This window comes from Pyxicephalus adspersus, chromosome 6 (genome assembly GCF_032062135.1).
Source record: "Pyxicephalus adspersus chromosome 6, UCB_Pads_2.0, whole genome shotgun sequence".
Taxonomy (NCBI): domain Eukaryota; kingdom Metazoa; phylum Chordata; class Amphibia; order Anura; family Pyxicephalidae; genus Pyxicephalus; species Pyxicephalus adspersus.
This window is the reverse complement of record NC_092863.1, coordinates 64,277,258-64,295,917: the sequence shown is the minus strand read 5'-3', so window position 1 is coordinate 64,295,917 and position 18,660 is coordinate 64,277,258. Positions and strand designations below refer to the sequence as shown.

General features: G+C 37.0%; 1 protein-coding gene across 5 annotated transcripts in view; it reads right to left on the bottom strand.

The window, feature by feature from the left end:
- The window catches only part of SEMA6A (semaphorin 6A), a 144,484-nt gene that overhangs the window by 50,400 nt on the left and 75,424 nt on the right, over window positions 1–18,660 (bottom strand). For all 5 annotated transcript variants that reach the window (XM_072416056.1, XM_072416057.1, XM_072416053.1 and 2 more), the window contains exons 8-16: window positions 16,798–16,917; window positions 16,111–16,199; window positions 11,921–12,138; window positions 9,672–9,803; window positions 8,654–8,809; window positions 7,225–7,401; window positions 5,697–5,837; window positions 4,573–4,653; window positions 313–371 (exon numbers count right to left, since the gene is read on the bottom strand). In XM_072416056.1, coding sequence (XP_072272157.1) covers window positions 313–371; window positions 4,573–4,653; window positions 5,697–5,837; window positions 7,225–7,401; window positions 8,654–8,809; window positions 9,672–9,803; window positions 11,921–12,138; window positions 16,111–16,199; window positions 16,798–16,917 — 1,173 coding nt within the window. The remainder of the gene's footprint in view (window positions 1–312; window positions 372–4,572; window positions 4,654–5,696; window positions 5,838–7,224; window positions 7,402–8,653; window positions 8,810–9,671; window positions 9,804–11,920; window positions 12,139–16,110; window positions 16,200–16,797; window positions 16,918–18,660) is intronic.

Genomic DNA, 18,660 nt, shown 5'->3' with positions numbered 1-18,660 from the left:
GAAAAAGAGAAGAGAAAAAGTTACTTTAGCTTCCTCCATCCAAGCTATGCTCTATGAAATCTAACACCTTCCTGAAGGTTCACCCATTCCTCCTGTGATTTTTACCACATCAAGATCAACACTATAAATACTCTCTACAATTCCCTTGTGCAAACACAGAGGTTCCTTTTCATGTCCAATTCACAATGATAGAATTCTTTTCAGCCTGTTACTGTAAAGTGTCTCTGCTATTATTGCTGCAGGTATATTGACACTGGGAATTTAGAGGGCTTATTTCACCCAAAGTAAACAGCAGGCTGATTCTTTGCTTACTTTGGCAGTCGCCTAGGCCGTCTGTATTGCCATGCTCCACGTCTTGCTCAAATGGCGTTCTGTGAAGAGGAAATAAAACACTGGATTAGCAACCCAGAAGTCCAGCCTACATGCAGCTGGTGTAAAAATATCAAAGCTTTGTGTAAAGTATTTGGACAAAAAGTCGACAAGACAAAAAGACTCAGGATGTCTGTAGGTCTAGTGACTTTGGATGTATCCCAATTCAAAATATCTGGACAGCCAGGGGGATATAGAGAATATAGGGGATACAACTATCTAGAATTGAACTTTCCTGTGGATACACAAAAAAATAAACAAACATAATCTAGCCTGCAAACTATATTATCTACAGAAAGACATTGTTTAAAAAACAAAAACAAAAACAAAAAAACTGTAGACCATCTTTAGCAGGCACATTCCAGCTGTGATCTTTGATCCATATAACTGCCTTTCCATTTCCTTGGTTTGCATGATCCATTTCAAATAGATATGTCAAAGATTACATGCATCGTTGGCTGTGGAAGGCTCACACTCAAAAATTCTCTTTTGTATCCATTATATAGGAGACAGTGTTATATATGCAGCTTTGGCTAGGCATCATCAAGCAACACTCATGTGTTTCATACAAAAATACATCATTTTTTCACTAGTTATTTGTCAAAACAATCCCATTATTCGGGTTAAATGCATAAAACCATGACGGTGAAAAAGGATTTTTTTGTAAAAGTAGATGAAACTAATTTATTAAACATATTTAAAAAAGAGCAAATGAAATGTGATGTGAAAAGTATAGAAACCAATGGCAACTAATCAGTTTATTTAGGTCACATCACAAATAAGTCCCTACCATAGTCATAGCCCACTATTTTAGTTCAAGGACAATTTGGAGGAAGTCAATTATCCTACCAATATTATTTGTCGGATGTAGGGGAACACCAGAGTGGATGACCTACAAAACTGGCATGCAAACTTCATGTAGGTAATGTCCTGGTTGGGATACAATGAATGCTAGCCACTGTGCTGTCCCAAATAGGATAAATTAACCAAATAGGATAAATTAACTGGCTGCCCTTAGTTACAGCACTTTACATTGTACATTGCATTTTGCCAAGTCTAGTTAAGATTCAGCTTGAATGTTCCTTAATGCTGAATAGTCAGAGGCAACCAATCTAAGATATACCACAAAGATCAATACAAAAGCATCCCATTGTCTTATGTCCATAAAAGAAACTTCCTGAACTCTAAAAAGGCTGCAGCATGAGCGTGTCCATCTTTTCATCCATAACAGGAACCCTAACAGTCAACAACACAGCAAACTATGCTAGGCAATGCAGAAGAAAACAGCATGTGTCACCCAAACAGTCTCTTGTGCAAAAAGTGTTGTGTCTATGGAGATGATTTCCTCCTGTCAGCTGTAGTCCGGAATGTTGTTCAGATGGAAGAATATTTTTAGAATGGCCCCTAATGCATTAATTACATGTTGGCCTTCTGCACAGCAACTTTTGCTTTTAATTCAACCCTCTAGATGAAAACAATATGAAGATGACTAATGGTGGACAAAGCGCCTTCTTATTTTTGTTTTCAGTAAACAGTTTTGACTATTCACACCACACAGGACAGTGGCTATGGTTTACTACAATGTTGAGCATCAAAACAAACCCAAACCTAAATAATGGTTTACTCCTGGAAGTCATTAAGCTCTCAGTGGTTTATGATGTAAGCGTCTGCAGTCATTCTGGTCCTCACAGCTGTTTCTAGTTTACTAAGCATTTTCTAAATGTCCTTGCCAGAATTTTTCAGACACCTCTAACACTATCGGAATTTAAAATACAATTCTAAGCTTTTAAATTATAAGGCCTCATGTATAAAGATCCAAAAGTACAGTATCTGTTTTTCCCAAAGTAACTACATATTTTTTTTTATAAGGCTGAAATGGAAAGGTATTCTGGATGTAGCTACAAGCAGCAAAACCATATTCTTGCATTATATGCTGGATATGCAAAGATACCAGACAGACAGCTTAGGTCTAGTACATGTGGTTCAATTTCCAATTCCAACCAGATTTCCAATCTGATAAAACTTTTGGATATGAAGTGGTACTGAAGGGAGATCAGCAACTGTCTGATTACAAGTGACCCACTTTTATATGATCTGACATGGATGGATCGCAATGGCTTATATTTATGAATGTATGAGACAGTTATCATACTCCCCCCCACATTCTGTATCATGACTTAACAACTAATTTCTATAACTGTGGACAACAGAACCAATCAGATATTTAACTGTTTAATGAATATTGATCTGTAACAGGGTGCTTGAAGTTTAGGATGTTCATTACAAGCAGAGAAAACATCTATGATACTTTCAATGCCAACATCTGATCTACAAATGGTCTGCCCCTGACTTTAGCAACTGGCAAGCAACCAAATAATGGAGGAGAAGAAAGATGGATGAAGTCCCACAAGGCCCAGGTTGGCCTTTGTATGCAGAGATTGTATATTCTCTTCTGTTGTCCACAACACACTATAGGTGCCCACCTGACAGAGGACTATATATACAGTGCTGATCACATATGGTGGTGTCCACACCAGCCTTGTCTGACCATGTATATGTCGCTATATGTTGTAAACTATGTCTGATATCATTTAAGCTATTTCTGTAAGTGTAGTCATTGTAAATAAATTCTAAATGTCAAAACAGAGCTCCCCTAGAACATTTATACTAGACTGACATGCTTTTTGGGTGACACGTGTTGTTCTATGAATTTATGAGATGGAGATACTTAACACCCTCTGTGCAGCAGCTGTGCTAAACTTCACCAAATGTAGCAAAGTGCTGACAGTCCTGCAGCTTAGGAGGAAGATTCCATTACACACTGGAAATTGGCAGTAATACTCAATATATGCATATGGCAGGAAGCACCACTGAACTGTAAATTTTTTTCTATCTCCATGTCCATTTAGCTACAATTTGTGTATGAGATTAGGAGATCAGCCATATTCAACAGAATCTCAGCGTAGTGACCAGGGACTGAAAATATTATCTTAATTTGAAGTCCCTGGAAATCAGGATCCATCTGTAAATCAGGAAAGTTTACTGTGCCAATTGCTATAGTTTTTTTTTATCTATTTATATGTTCAAGCAGAGGTGTTTTTTTCATATTTATATGCAGGTGTTTTAGTAAAAACTCCTGTGCAAAGTAATAATTCACTTTTGCCAAGTGACCAGCCTCAACCAGCCTTTCTCTACATTTTTAGATGGGGAACCCCTTGAAATAACCTTCAGATCTTCAGGGAACCCCTGCTCTAATTTCTGTATCTCACAGTACATTGGCACATTTTTAAGGCTCAAAGTACATTAGTGTGGTGGTCATTGGGAAGAACACTACTTGCACTGCTGGTCAGTGGGAAAAATGTGCCCTTGCAGATATCCAAAGATACCAAGATCATTGGTGTCACTTAAACTGAACTGAGGGGCACAAATTTGCTCAAGGTACTCCTAGCAGTCCCTGGAGGAACCACAGAGTTCCATGGAACCCTGGTTGAAAAACACCGGCCTAAACCTTTACTAGAATAGCCCCACTGAGTGCATACCACAATCAAAAGGAACATTATGAAAGGGTCAGTGAATGCCAACAACTAACAAAATTGACAAAGGTGGATGAGTAGCAGCAAGAGTAACCACTGTGTCTTCTGCGACCTCTGTAGCTACATTCCAGTTTTAACCATTCCTAACTTTTTTTAATGCCAAAAGGTAAAATAAGATTCAGCTAAGACAGTTTAGTGAAGTAAAATTAGAAAAAAAAAATATTACCATTCTTGCTTACTTGAACACAACAACAAGTCCTCTGTGCTAACATTGCCCTACATAAAGGTTTACTTGCCTAAACTGTTCAGTTGCATATTCCATTTGTGCAACAAGTATCTTCTCTGAAGCTTTTTGATGAATTGAAAAGTCCTATTATATTTTCCATAATTACAGATCGCTGGCTCAGAGGCACCTGCTCGCCAAGGACAATTTCTTCTTCTTATAAATTTTACTATTAACATTTCTCAGCAAAGCCTTCTCATGCAGAATGGAAACATTGGCTCATTGTATCAGGCTGACTGTATGTTATTCATTCTGTTTTTCTCTTTTATTATAATTAACACTGTATCATAGCAGTCAGTGCTCTGAGATGAAGTCTGCTGCATATCCAATTAAAACATTTACTTCCATAACCTCTGGAATAGTACAAGTTGATTTGTGTCAACTTACTTAGTACCAGGTGTCAGCTGTGAACAAGTTCCTGCATCTCGCATCCACACACAGTACGGGTCCCTGGAAGCTATACAAGTCCTACAGTAACAATTGATAGTAAAGAATTAGAACTTACAGGAATACAATTCTGTAAAATTGTTCATGCTGCCTATACAGTGTGCTATTCATTATCACAGTATAATTTGCAATAATCAAGTGGTGAGTGAGCTAACAAGCACAATGAGATGAAAAGCATATCAAGTGAACCAGAATAGGCATTCTTTGGATTTTGATATATAGACATTTTAATGTATCTAAGGTAGAGACGTGCATGGAAGCAGAGTATTGGTCCATCCTTGTTTATTTTAGGTAATCTGACTTCATACCCTGGAATAGGGACTGATACAAAACTAATAGGAACAGGTGAGGATGATGGAGATTATGTTCCAAAGTACACTTGGAACAATATTTAATACATTTAACAAATGTAATAATAAACTTCAAATAAAATACAGAAAAATCTGTTAAAAAAGGGTGCATAAATAACTCAAAAACACTGAATCTGTAATATAACTATACAGTAGAATATATATTATAACGATTACTTTGTATTGGATTCAATACAGTTATTTTGTATTGAATCTAATACAAAATTCCCGCCACACTCCTGCACGCACCGACATACGCACCATCATCACCAGGAACTCCCGGGAACATCAGCGCACTCACCGGGGGACAGATTGGACGAAGAGGATGCAGCCAGAGGGTGGCAGGACACTGGAGGACACCGATGGCACCAGGTAAGTCATTCTTTCTTATTTTTTTTAGCTACCCCAAGTGTGGCTCGGGGTTATCGCTATTAGCTGTTTTTTTTTACCCCGAGCAACACTCTTGGTTACTGCTCAGGGGGTTAATAATTTATTCTCTTCATTTACTATGACAAAGACCATCACCGAGACTGAAAGTGATGGAAACATCACTTTCTTGCCATATCTCTTAGACAAGAAAGCAACAGAGATCTCTCCAGTAGGGAAAGAAAAGGCAATAAAAAAGGACAACAACCTTCCATAAAAAAATATTTCTAGCTGGATTTCAACTGTATATATAAAATAACAATATAAAGGCCACAGGGGATCGCTTACTTTTTGCACTTCATGTGTCGTTCACATCTTGCAAGTGGAACCCAGATGATGCAAGTTGAAAATGCCACATACAAAGCTCCATTTTGTTTGTCAAGCTGCATCCCAATAATCCTCTTGTCATCTGTTCCTTCATAGCTACATCTGAATACAAAACATTGCACATTAGAAGTCATGTTAGCAGCTATGGAATACTTTACAATATTCTTTTTTTCGTTGATAGGAATAGAATATAATATTAATAACAATGGTATGTCTTGAAAAACACTTAAATGGCCATGTGTTGTGCACACATTTTCTTCAGGAAACTAGTCTCTAACAGATTACTTCACTAAACCTGTTCAGGTTCTTGTTGACCACCTGTCCAACCTAATAAAGCCATATCTTTCCAATACATGTGGGTAATCTCTTTATATTCAACCCACACCAGGGAGGATCCGGCATCTGATCAAAGCATTTCTGTAGTCATAAAAGCCTTGGGAGCAAAGATTCTTGGTAATCAGTTTAACTAGCTATGTTTCCTTACTGTTTTCTGCAGATTATTATATATGAACTGTTCTCATTCTTGTGAGTACTGCTATGTAATAAATGGGGCTCTGAATTGTCCTCACTGAGGGGTCAGCGCAAGCCCCCATTTATATGTCAAGCCTTACACTGCACCACACAAGCATACTATTGGTGAGATGTATCACACAATTTGGGGAAAAAAATGTTGGGTTTTAGGGCTACTGCACAGTCAGCGTTTAACTTCAGATAAAATTTATCACATCTAAGGGGAATTAGGCAGCTGACTAATCATATAAGACTGAGTTTTTAGGTTCAGATAAATTGTGGACTTATATATGAAAGTACACACGTTATTTCATGTAGGGGAATTATTGGAATTCTGATCAAAAGGTACTCGTTTTCTATTTAGAAAAAATGATTAGAAGGACAGAATCTTGTACTCGTGTGCAGTGTTTTGGGATTTCTGACTAAATCGATCGTATTGTTAGTTCGAGTACAAAATTGGCAGCAGATGCTTGTGTGCATTAGACCTCACACATTGCCAGTGTTTGATTTTTATTTTTACTGCCTACAAAATTGTGATCAATTTATCTTGTCTTAAAATACATAACATTTTGTAGAACAGCATAAAAGGCTCTACTTTCAGTGGAATTGAACATTAACCTTTAAGGGAATTGGAATCATTCCTAGAAAGAGGGAGATACTGTGACATTTAGGTTTTTTTTGCTTGTTTTAAAAATACATGGCCAAGCATGGGTTACGGTTGAGTCAAAATGACAGTGGTTTGCAAGTGGCAAATCCATCAGCGTGATATTTTACCCTTTGCATATCCAGAGTTCACACACGTTCATTACTTTGATTTAGTACATTTATACAGTTTCAAAGGAAATACATCTCCTTAGAGAACTTCTAAATATTTCCAGGTCTTCTTTGCACCTATTAAACACTGAAGAAAAGAAATTTTCTGTGCCAAAAACTAACAGTGAAGGACAATGGTGCAATGATGTGTAAAAGGTAAACATACTTTTCAGGATTGTAAACATTCATTTCTTCCAAGAAGAGACTGTCACTAAGGAAGCCACTGTATCCGGTCCTCGCCAGGAACTTGAGAACAACTCCTCTCTCTGATCCCAGAAATACCACAGTGTGGTTCTGATAAGGACCAGCAGCAGTGTCAACAGCGATTTTTGTGATGCGATACCTAGAAAAAACAAAACATTTTAGAGTTAAGCAGTGTCTCCTTTGTCTATGTAGGGGTTACTTTTATTTTAAGGCTTTAAAAAGTAGCTGCCAGTGGGTTTAGCCAAAGAACTCATAGGTGAGCATGGTATCTGACACACCTTAAGTCAGCCTTTCCCAGCCTTTTTAACATGGGGGAGCTCTAGAAATAACTTTTAGGTCTTAGGGAACCCCTGTGAACAACAATAATCAAAGCTCACAACACGTGGTCAATGGAAAGAATGCCTACATTTTATCCAGTGGAAAGAATTACACTCTTTCAGATAGCCAAAAAGATAATTGGTGTCAGTTGTAAACTGACCTGAGAGGCATAAATTGTTAATTTCTTTAGGACCCCTAGCAACCTCCAGAGGAACCCTGGTTGAGAAGCGCTGCCCTAAAGTGGTGAATAGTTGTTATGCCTGTAGCTCTGGATGGGAGCAAATATTAGTGTTGCTGTCAGTCAAAAAAAGGAGGAATAAAAATGTTTATGGTTGCTGTTGGCTAAATTTGCAATTCTAAAACCAACTCTTAAATTTAAATTTGCTAGGATACATACAAGTCTATAAAACTAAAGACATTAGCTAAACACTCACTTTTAGCTGTAGAAAAGTAAATGAGAATAAGAATTGAGCCCAAGATCCATGCAACTAATCCAAATCATTGCTTAATATCTCTTTAAAATAAAGGATAAAAGAGCTGGTTGTTAAATCAAATCTACTTTAGTTGTCTACTTCCCCCAGTTTTTCTTGATCACCCAATAGTTTGATCAAGTATATTAGATTTAATATGTAGAATATAATATTTTGCATTCTGCTCTCTTCTTCCCCTGTGAGATGTGACTTTAGTGACACTGATTACCAGTGTTTGTGGATATAAAAATATATTAATCACAATAACCATCAAGAGACAGAGGGTAATGGCTCAAAAAATAAATTGGAAAATATGTTGGTATGATATTGAAAGTTTTAGCCCATTCCAATCCACCTGAGGCACGCTAACCTCCTGATCTCTATCTTCACTAACATCTGGTTTTAGCACATCTGAAATGACATTTTATATCTTGAAAGCAGCCTTGGGACGCTTGTGGCATCTGCCCTGCGCTCTCATCAGTTCATGTTGGAGAAAGGCCAAGAACAGCAGAGATGTTTACAGACCTTCAAAGTACCTGAAACGCACAACCTAACAGCAATTCACCCACAGAGATCTGCTTGGTGCCTCTAGAAACTGCTTACCTAACCATAGTCCGGAGAAACAACGGTCTGTTTACTATAGATGGCACTGCTTCGTCCATGAGAGGATGTGTTTTAATGAAATTAAGGGTGTCGTCTGGAAGGTCATTGGACGTGGCATATCTCTCTACTGTGGCGGAGCCAGCGCAGCAGCCGGGTCTGGAACACAGAACGGAAGAAATGACATACAATGCAAATTAAAGGATCATGCTAACTTTGGTTTTCTGACCACAACCTCAGCAAGATTTGTTTACAAAGAAAATTAAAAAGCATTGCTTGTCTCTAAAATGTGAAAAAAAAAGGATTCCTACTAAATTCAGCAATTGAAGGGTTTGCAGGGGATGATGAGAAGAGTCTGGTAAAGAAGTAGGTAATATGTTGTCGCCAATAACTTTTTATAGTTAGTAAAAACAGTAAAAACACAAGAATATTAGACAGTGAATGGAAATTGTATGCAGTGAAAGGGATGGACTGTTTAAGATTAATGTGTACACATTTCAGGGGAATCTATCGAATCTTGGATACTATTTTTATGGAAAGGGATATTATCCAACCCTACTTGTGTATACCTAAAGATTGCATAAAGATTGGGCTTCCTGAAGAGGAACAGTACATATGCCCCATAGTTGGATAGATGTCAATAAAAAGCAATACCGAAATAGAGAATAGTCACCAGGATAAATAGAAAAGGTGAACACACAGCAATTAAATCTGTACAGGAGTCATAAAACCTTCTAAATGTTTTTGTCTTATGTTTTAAGTACAAGATGTGTAAACACTTATGGCCATGTTTTCATGCATCCTCAGATATCTGAATATCATCAGATATGTGAAGATGTTATTTATTAGGTACACTTTCTTGACTAGTATAGTCAAGTACTAGTATACTAGGTGACTAGTATAGTCCCAATTATTACAGGGTGGGAAGAAAACTGGAAATTGAACAAAAAGCATCATTACTTAAAACAAATATATAGCCTTGTCTTTACCTGGATACCAAGTACATGCATCAATTCATTACCTGGGCTTCGGTACGCGTTCATCAGGGACCGGGGTCCATGTGGAGTCTGGTGACTTCTGCTCCTTGAACCTCCCCGTAAACACACTGGCGATGTCGGCCATGTCATATGCACAGACGGCAGAGCCTGGGATGCTGCAATGTGACATTTCCCAGAATTTCTTAGTCATTCCACAGTTATGCATACAATTTGTGACTGAAACACATGCTTTATTAAAGGCCTTCCTGTCCCAGAAAGCTTAGTCCTGAACTCCGTGACCTCTAGCTATTGATAACTCAGGGCAATCCCATTCAAAATAGACAAATGTAGCGCCAGCCGAGTTCCAGTTAGCAGCTTTTTTTCCTGAATGAATTCTGTATAAAGAAGACCTAATTACAGTGAACTTAAAAAGAAAGAAATCCCCTGAGGAAACAATTCTTCCATGGGGTTTGCATAGTAGGTAATGGGCTGCTGGAATTATGGCCTATTATTTTGAGATGTTGGCCTGTAGATATTATCCACACTTTTCTAACACTGATTCACAAAATCCCACTGTGCCACTGAGCCAATAGAGACTTATGGTGAATGCAGCTTAATGCTAAAGCGCCCAATTAAAACATGATCAGTGTTACATCATTTGACATTCTCATTACCAAGTTTTTAATGCCAAAAAGTAGGTCAGATCACAGGTTTTTTTTTTTTTATTTTTTTTTTTAATGGTTTCAAAGTAATTTCAAACAGCAAGATACATGGATTAAATCAACCCATATCTAATTCTAAATAAAAAATATAATTATGACTTTGAAAATTATTATCCAGTGCAATTATTGGTAAGTTACTTGTTTTTTTTTTTTCAAATGTGAGCCTCAAAAGAATAAAATAAAGAATAAAATAGAGTTTGAACATGGAAACCAGATTCAGCACTTCCCTGCGGTGGTGTGAAATCACATAAGGTGTAAACACGTATAGGCATGTTTTCACGAATCCTCAGATACGTTGGAATAAACCAATGAAACAAATACGTGAAGGTGTTTATTCATTAGGGACATTTTCCTGACTATAGTTTGGTCCCACTTATTAAAGGGTGGGAAGAAAGCTGGAAATTGAATTTTACACTGTGCAAACACTGCAACAAAAAGCTTTATTGCATAAAATAGCAATGTACAATGTAGCAATCCACAGCATCCACTGTTCTGACCACTATAATATTGATAAATACTTAATTCTGACTGATTGGCAATTCTTGAAAACTGTGATGGTTAATGTAGACTTTCTCAAGCTTTATACCTATAGTGAACCTTTAATATTATGTTCAGATCTTGGGGAACCCCTGCTACAACCTATTCCCTAAGGCTCAGTGGGGAGAAAAGCCTGTTACATTGGTGGCCAGTGTAAAGAACTAAACTAAAGAACTAAAAAAGACATCCTAAAGGTCATTATTGTAATGCCAGCAATTTTTCTTCATCGTTCCACAGATTCCTAGATCAGAATAGCTGCTATTTGGCTTCTGCAGGTATTTGACCATTCTAGGTAGGGTAAATACCTGTTCCCCCTATTCACACAATGGTTACACCTGTTGACTTTTACATAGTGTAGTGATGTACAAGACAGCAAAAGTATTTAGGCAAAAAGAAATGTGATGATCTAATAACTAACAGAAACCATTTGAAAATCCTTTTTTCATTGTCTGAAATTTAATAAACTAATAATCTTCTGTTGTGATGTTTTTCTACTTTGCACTGTCTATGGCAATAAATGTCTTTCTAACCTATGCAATCACTACAAAAGAGATATGAAAAGTGGTTCACCCTCAGCAGGTAAAAACAACTTGTCCTCTTTATATTGCTCTGTTTATCTATTAGGGATTGGGAAATGTCTTTGTACAGTGGTGTGAAGATTAGGGTGGTATTTACATAGAGTGGAATGAGTCATAACAGTAATTTCTCTTCACCAAGAACAAAGAGAGACCGCTGTGTATAAATCGAAGCCACATCTGCTGTGCTGAATCTTTGGTATGCAATAGTTGTACCAAATACATATAAAAAACAGGTATAAAACCTGTTTATAAATGTATGAATGTTTACAAAAAAAATGTCCCTTTAAATATTTTATATTTTCTCTGTAGCCATTTTGTCAAGTTATTAAATGATTTTGTAGGTAAATATAATCTCCAGTATAAACATCCCTGTTAAACTGTAAAATTGTGAAAGCAGTTTTGGCCCAGTTTTTAGACTAACAGTAAAAAAAAAGAGCCTGAAAAATGTTTGCTTACCTGTTGTAGGGCGTGGAGAATGTGGCTAGCACAACGTCCCGGCCGTTAATATGGATGACATCAGTAACTGATTGCAAAATGTTGAAATAAAAATGGGAATCACCAGGGACAGAACAATTCAGTCGTGCTTTAAGGAAAGAGGTCCACTGTTTTTCGAGCACCCTCTGAGAGCCCCCCATGTCATTCTTGCAGACCTGGGCAACTCTTGGAAACACAACCTGCAGAGAAAAATAATATTTTAGCCAAGGTGTCAGAAAATGCCGGGGTGTGTAATGGGATACAAAAGCTCTATAATCCTCTGGAGAGAAAAAAAAACAGCAACCAAAAGGAAAATTCAGTGCTGGAGCCATGTGTTACAGGAGATAAGAATGTGCCATTTAAAGCAGTGCAATAAATCCCCTGCTACATCAGATGTCTGCAATATATAAATTAATTTCTAGAAAGACTGCTTAGCTTTCCATTTTCACAGACAAAAGCACATTCTGCATTTACAGAGCAGATTACACTGAAAGCCGGATGCTTTACCAAATCTCCACTCTCGCCTTTTTTCTTTCCATTACACCCTCACCCCCACCCCCAACAAATCGCTTGTGTCTCTGTAATTCATTTTGGTCACCACTGCCTCATTATATTTAAATAAGCGGGAGTCTCAATGACATTTGCATCACTGAAGTCATCCTAACAGTATTTTGTTTTGGTTTAATTAAAGATTATCCAGCATTAGCATTTGCACTTATGAATTTATAGGCTTGTTTTGCTAATCGTTTCAAGTGCTACATATTCACTGCAATATGTGTGGGATGAGCTTCAAAAATTACCTTCTGTTGGTGTTGTGATATAACTATATCACTATGTCTTGTAAAAGCCATGCATACTTACAGTGTATCTAAACCTGAGAACAAACAACTGTAATATGACAGCTTACCAGTTCTTACACATAGTAGCTGCATTCCAGCTCTTTTTTCCCCTTTTATATATTTTCACTTGGTTAACCAGCCAGTACCATAATTCCTGTCCTAGGGCGGCAATGTCTATTCACTGTAATGGATATATGGAGGAGTAGACTTGCCCTTGAAAAGCTAGGTCACTTACATATGGCCATATGTAACATCCCAAAAGAGAGCAAATAAAAAGAAGTCTGTTATTAGGTTTACATATATTTTACAGTAAAGGAAATTATGATAATACATGGTTGGGTTTTTGAAGTACTAGTGTTTATGGGTATTGTCTAGGCAGGGCAGCACAAATTACTTTAGAACAATTCTGCAACAAAATTTAACTGAAAGTCTACCTAAATGTTTTATGTTTGAGCGTGTTCCCTGCCTTTTTTCCTTCTTGAAATTGTCACATCTGCCTAAAGAATTTGTTATATATTCAGAGGGATGAGGTTTTTGACTTAACATTTAGAAAGGCTCTTTTGTAAGGGGAGGGGGGTTCCTATAGAAGGGATTAGTTCAATTGTTTTCTATGGGTAGTGTAAATGAGAGATTTCTGAAGATTTTCTACATGTGAACTGCAGGCTATACCGGTAATATAAAAATCTATAATGTGTAACAATGAGGTGCAATGTACCGAAACTCCCAGAAACCATTTCAAAATTCTCAATTAAACTTCTAAAAATAAACGGAAATCTGGTTGATTGAAATTGTGTACTTTGCAGAATACCACCTCTCTCTGAATAAATCACTTTGTTTCCAGCCTAAATGGCCACCTTAAACGGAAGTGGCCTCTAATCTGTGAATTGACAGCACCTCCAGGCTATGTACAACAGTGAGCCCCAATCAATCTTCAAGTCCCTTTATCCTATCCAAATGTATGCAGATGACAGCATGTATGGAAGACATTCACCTCTGCTGACAGTGTCCTGTAAGCAGTGCAAGACAACTATTATGAAGTCAGCCGTATGGATGCTGACTGGTTCTCTTTACATCCAATTTTTCAAAAACACCATTTTTGAAGACCAGGAACTACAATTTTTTTCCTCACCCTTTCACAGCAGTCACAATAATGAAATATGTCTAGCGCACTGCTCTCTGTCTTATTTAATAAAATCTAATGCTCCTTATGTTTAACACTATAAAGAGTAACCCTCTCACCAATACCTTTATTTGTATAAATGTACCTTGGGATTTGTTCTTTAGACACATGTATGATCCAATGCACGCCAGCAGAAATGTATTACCCCTGACATCATACTGCTGTTATAAGCTGGAAATGAATCTCTCCTTGCCACTACATCACTACACAGAATTCTCTCTGTATGTGTAACTATGGTCTAAAGAAGAGACAGCAGCTCATATTTCAGTAAAGCCTAGGTTAATGTTCCTCTGCTATATTCTCTGACCCAGACAGTTCTTAAATAGCATTTCCTTTTATTGCTGGTCTAACCTATGTCAAAAATAATAGTATTATTTTAGGTTTAACAGTAGACACACAAACCCGAACATAAACAGATTATTTTCAGACTGCAGAATTTATTACGATACATCCATTCATCCGGATGTCCATTTAGTCTTAAGTCTACCTCTTCACAATGCCCGGTCTGCCAGAGGGTTTTTATTCTATACTTTCCTTCAGTAACGCTCACAGGTCTCCTCTGACCCCAGTTTCTGACTGTAAAGTGAAATGAGAAGCAGCACAAATGATTGACCCTTATTTTGCTTCTCCCTAATGAGTTCTTACCTACACTGCAACTTCTCTAGTAGCTACTGGTCCTCAACTATCCCCCCTCCTTCCCAATGATGGGTAGCTCATAAATGAAAAAACTCCAGTGACAGGTCCCATGTAGCTTCTCATTGAATCCCCATCAGACCCATTCCTAAGGCTTCTTATGTAAGATCACATGAAGTAACCAAAAACTTGGGTACCGAGTGCAGGTTAGTGATTGTACAGAAGAGGGAAACCTGACAAGAGAGGAGGTAATATACTTTTTAGAGTAGAAACTCATTGTAGTTGCACCATTTGTGACCCTTGGCCCGAGATCATCAGTAAGCTACATCCAATTTTCTCTATGGAGGATGCATGATTTCTAGTTAGAACCCTGTACTAGCAATCAGTTTTCAGATATCTTTTTTAAAATGATGTTGGTAGGGAAATGTATAGATCTTCATGCAGTTAGAAGCTACATTTATGTCCTCACAAATACAGAAGCGACATTGATAAAATCTGTGTCTGAATTAACAAAATCCCAGAGTATTCATAGCTAAATATATCTCATTATCCATTTGCTGTCTGCTTTACACACTGCATAAGGGCAAAGCTGTTCATGGTCAGCTGGTTCTGTACACACTCCATGCACATTCCATGAACAGCTCTATAGAAAGCAGAAGAATCAGTCGTCACAAACACCATTAAAACATTTTTTTTTTTTAGATGACTGGGTATACTACACTGTTGTATATCAACTCACAATTGCTCCAGAATTAAAATTATATGTATTCATGCACCCAAGATTGAATTTATTTTGCAGTTTTACTTTTTGGGGGGGTTTCCAAAGGTAGGTGAACAGATTAAACATGCAGAATATAGATGGATTAAATATGGATGCTTTGTGTACAAACGATTGATCAAATCTTTCTATCAGAGAACAGAAAATAAGGGCAGAATATCGGTGCAGTGTTTTTGGACTCTGACCAATTGCCAGGAGCAAAACTGTCAACAGATCTAAATGTTTTAGCATTAAGATTAAACTATGTATAATCACAAAGCACAAACTGATCTAAAAACTGCTTCTTCTAGGGCGGAGAGTCCAATTACCCCACAACTTTAACATTTCTTTGTTTCCTGAATAATTATGTTGATTTGTCCTGATAAAATTGGCCTATTTAAAGAAATTAAGCTTTACAAGTCTTTAAAAAATAGATCCCAAAAAATTAAAAAAAAAAAAGAATAATATGATTCCTAGACACAGATTTAACCCCATAATGAAATGATGTTAGACACAGATAATGATACAATAACCAAAGTAACGGCACTGCTTCCACATCTGTCACTGAAGTGATCCAATACAATAATCTACAATTTAAAAGAATTGCAATTGAGAGACATTGCAACCTTTCAGGATCTTCAATGCAATCACCCCAAAAGATAGCCTTGTCATAGTGATTAATGACTCTCATTGCAAGGTCTCTTATTGCTAGGTTGATCTAACAGCAGTGGTGCAGGTAATTTTCTTCCATTTCATGCCCTACCTTCCCCATGCTGTTGTATTCCACTGCAATTTCCCGATAGAAAAAGTAGATAAGGTCTCCATAATCCACGGCATGTACAAAGTACGGTTCTGGAGATAGAATAGACAGACACATAAGTAGATGAACAACTGTCATCCTATTACAGACTTTTCATTTTTTTGTTGTCTCTGGGCAAAATACAGGTCTTATATTAGATCTACCCCTCCTAAGCAATATGCAAAAAGAAAAAAAAAGTACCTGTTTTTTAATGATTTCTGATGAATACCCTTGGATTTTATTAGTATTGTATATATATTATATTTGCACCTAAAAAACGTTCTGTATATTTACAAATGCTTCTTCCAATTTCTTTAAAAAAGCCCAAAAATAGGTGCAAAATGACAAAAGTTTTGCTTTTCACAACACAGCATAACACATGGAAACAGAGCTGATGTGAAAAAGCCATAACTTTCCATATTTAGTTATGTATTTTAAGCACATTATAAAAACTTCCTTGAAAAATTGGTCCCCTAAAATACAGGGGACCTACCCCAATGATAGATCAGTTCAGTATTTCAGCATAACAAGTACAGTATGTACTATGAGTAAAATGTTGTAAGTAGGTGGTAGGCCCACTTTAACCTTAACTGATTGATCTATTTGTTCAGTCAGATCTTTAAACACATTACAGTAATGAGAAAGTCCTACCTTTCAACCATTTGGAGTCATATTTAACTGTCCTCAGAGTTGGGCTATCTCCTAGACTTCGATAAATGACGGCATCAATTGCAAGGAAGTCAGTGACAGTTGCAGAATAGAGCTTCCCATCTGCCAAAGATAAAAAAACATGGCATTAAGCATTTATAGTCCAAACAGGACCTTGAAAGCAAGACATTTCCTTGGTGAAACAGTGTGTAGAATGTTTTAAAAAAGAAAATAGATACAATGGTTTATTGTAGAAGTGGTACATTGATTAAAAGAAGATTAGCCGTATTATAGGTATACTGTACCAGGATTTAATGAACAAATTCAAGCCACCTCCTTTTTATGTTCTTTTTTTAATAGCAAAAAAACATGTTGCATGTTGTTGGATTTTGTACGGTTATAGATTACCCAGATTTGGACTAAACTGGTAGGAAGAGGCCATTCAATCAAACACGATTGCAAACAAATGACTACACTGAAGTGAACATATTCAGAGATGAATGGTATAACCAGAGATGTAGTCAGATCTCAGCTTCTCCTGTAAAATGTGGACCAATCAAGAGTGTGTTTTTATGTGATGGCCAGCCTGGCTGGGCAATAGTCGGACTCAAGAAATAGAAGAGGCAGGGCAAAACCAATGCTAAAAAAAACCCTAAAACTGAAAAAGAACTTAGAGCTGTCTTTATCACTGGATATAATGATGTATTTGGCATTTATAAACACACAATTAAACTTTGATGTGATCATAAGTAACCCCAACAACACCCAGAAAAACCTGGCAGGCTTTTTGTCCCATCTGGCCAGGAAACATCTTGGAATTCCCATGGATGCACTAAGGTCTGTTGTTGGCAAAGGGAAGTCTGGGTTAGTCTGCTGATCCTGTTTCCCCTGTGACACTTATATGGATTTAACAGCTGGAATATGATTATCAGGGGGTTATTATTATAAGTCTTTTCTAAATAATTTAATATCATTATGGCATACTACATGCAGAGTGTGTGAGCATTATGACTGTAGATTATGGAGAACAGTAAAGGTCGAGGTGTGTACTTTATATAGGAAACACATTTCTACATATACGACTCCCAAGGATACAACTTCCAACTGTGGTTAAAGCAAATGATGAGATCATATTTCCAACAGCAGAACAAGATCAGGGCAAGTCTATGGTGCTTGTTGGAAAACCATACAATGACATGCTCACATGTCATTTTTACCAGACTAATGGACTAAATCCCCTTATTAGCCAGGGTGCAATTTCAGTTCCACGGCACACGGCTGCACCTGAAGATTTACATTACATTTGCTTATTTGTAGAAGATTATGAGGTTGATGTAATAGGGAAAAATATGTAGCTCCCTGAAAAAATAATGAGACCTGGTTTCCTAAGGATTTTTGTCTTACTGATGATTGTTTCCAGAAGACGTTGAGAAGAAGTGAATCGCTGTTCAACCTAGTCAGCATCGGAAAACTGCCCGACATAGGTATTATTGCAGAAATACTGTGCTAATTTAAATCCTCACACACAAACACTATGTTTAATTTCAGTCATCACGTATTTAAACTCTCCATATTATACGTCTGGGAGGTCAAAGGGGATAAAACAAGTAAAATGCAAATCCGCACTGATTTGTAAATACACTGATTTTAAACAGTAGCATAACTTATATAAAACAATGCTAAATAACCATCACTGAGACGGTTTATTTTTTTCTTTTTGGACGCATTTACATTTTAGATATAACCTGATGTTTGTCCTTGGTTGGATAGTGGAAACTATTGCAAAAATGACAAAAACAAACAATATAAAGGCTGCATAAACCCATAAATGTTGTTTGTTAATTAGCAGAACTTTAGACTTAAAAC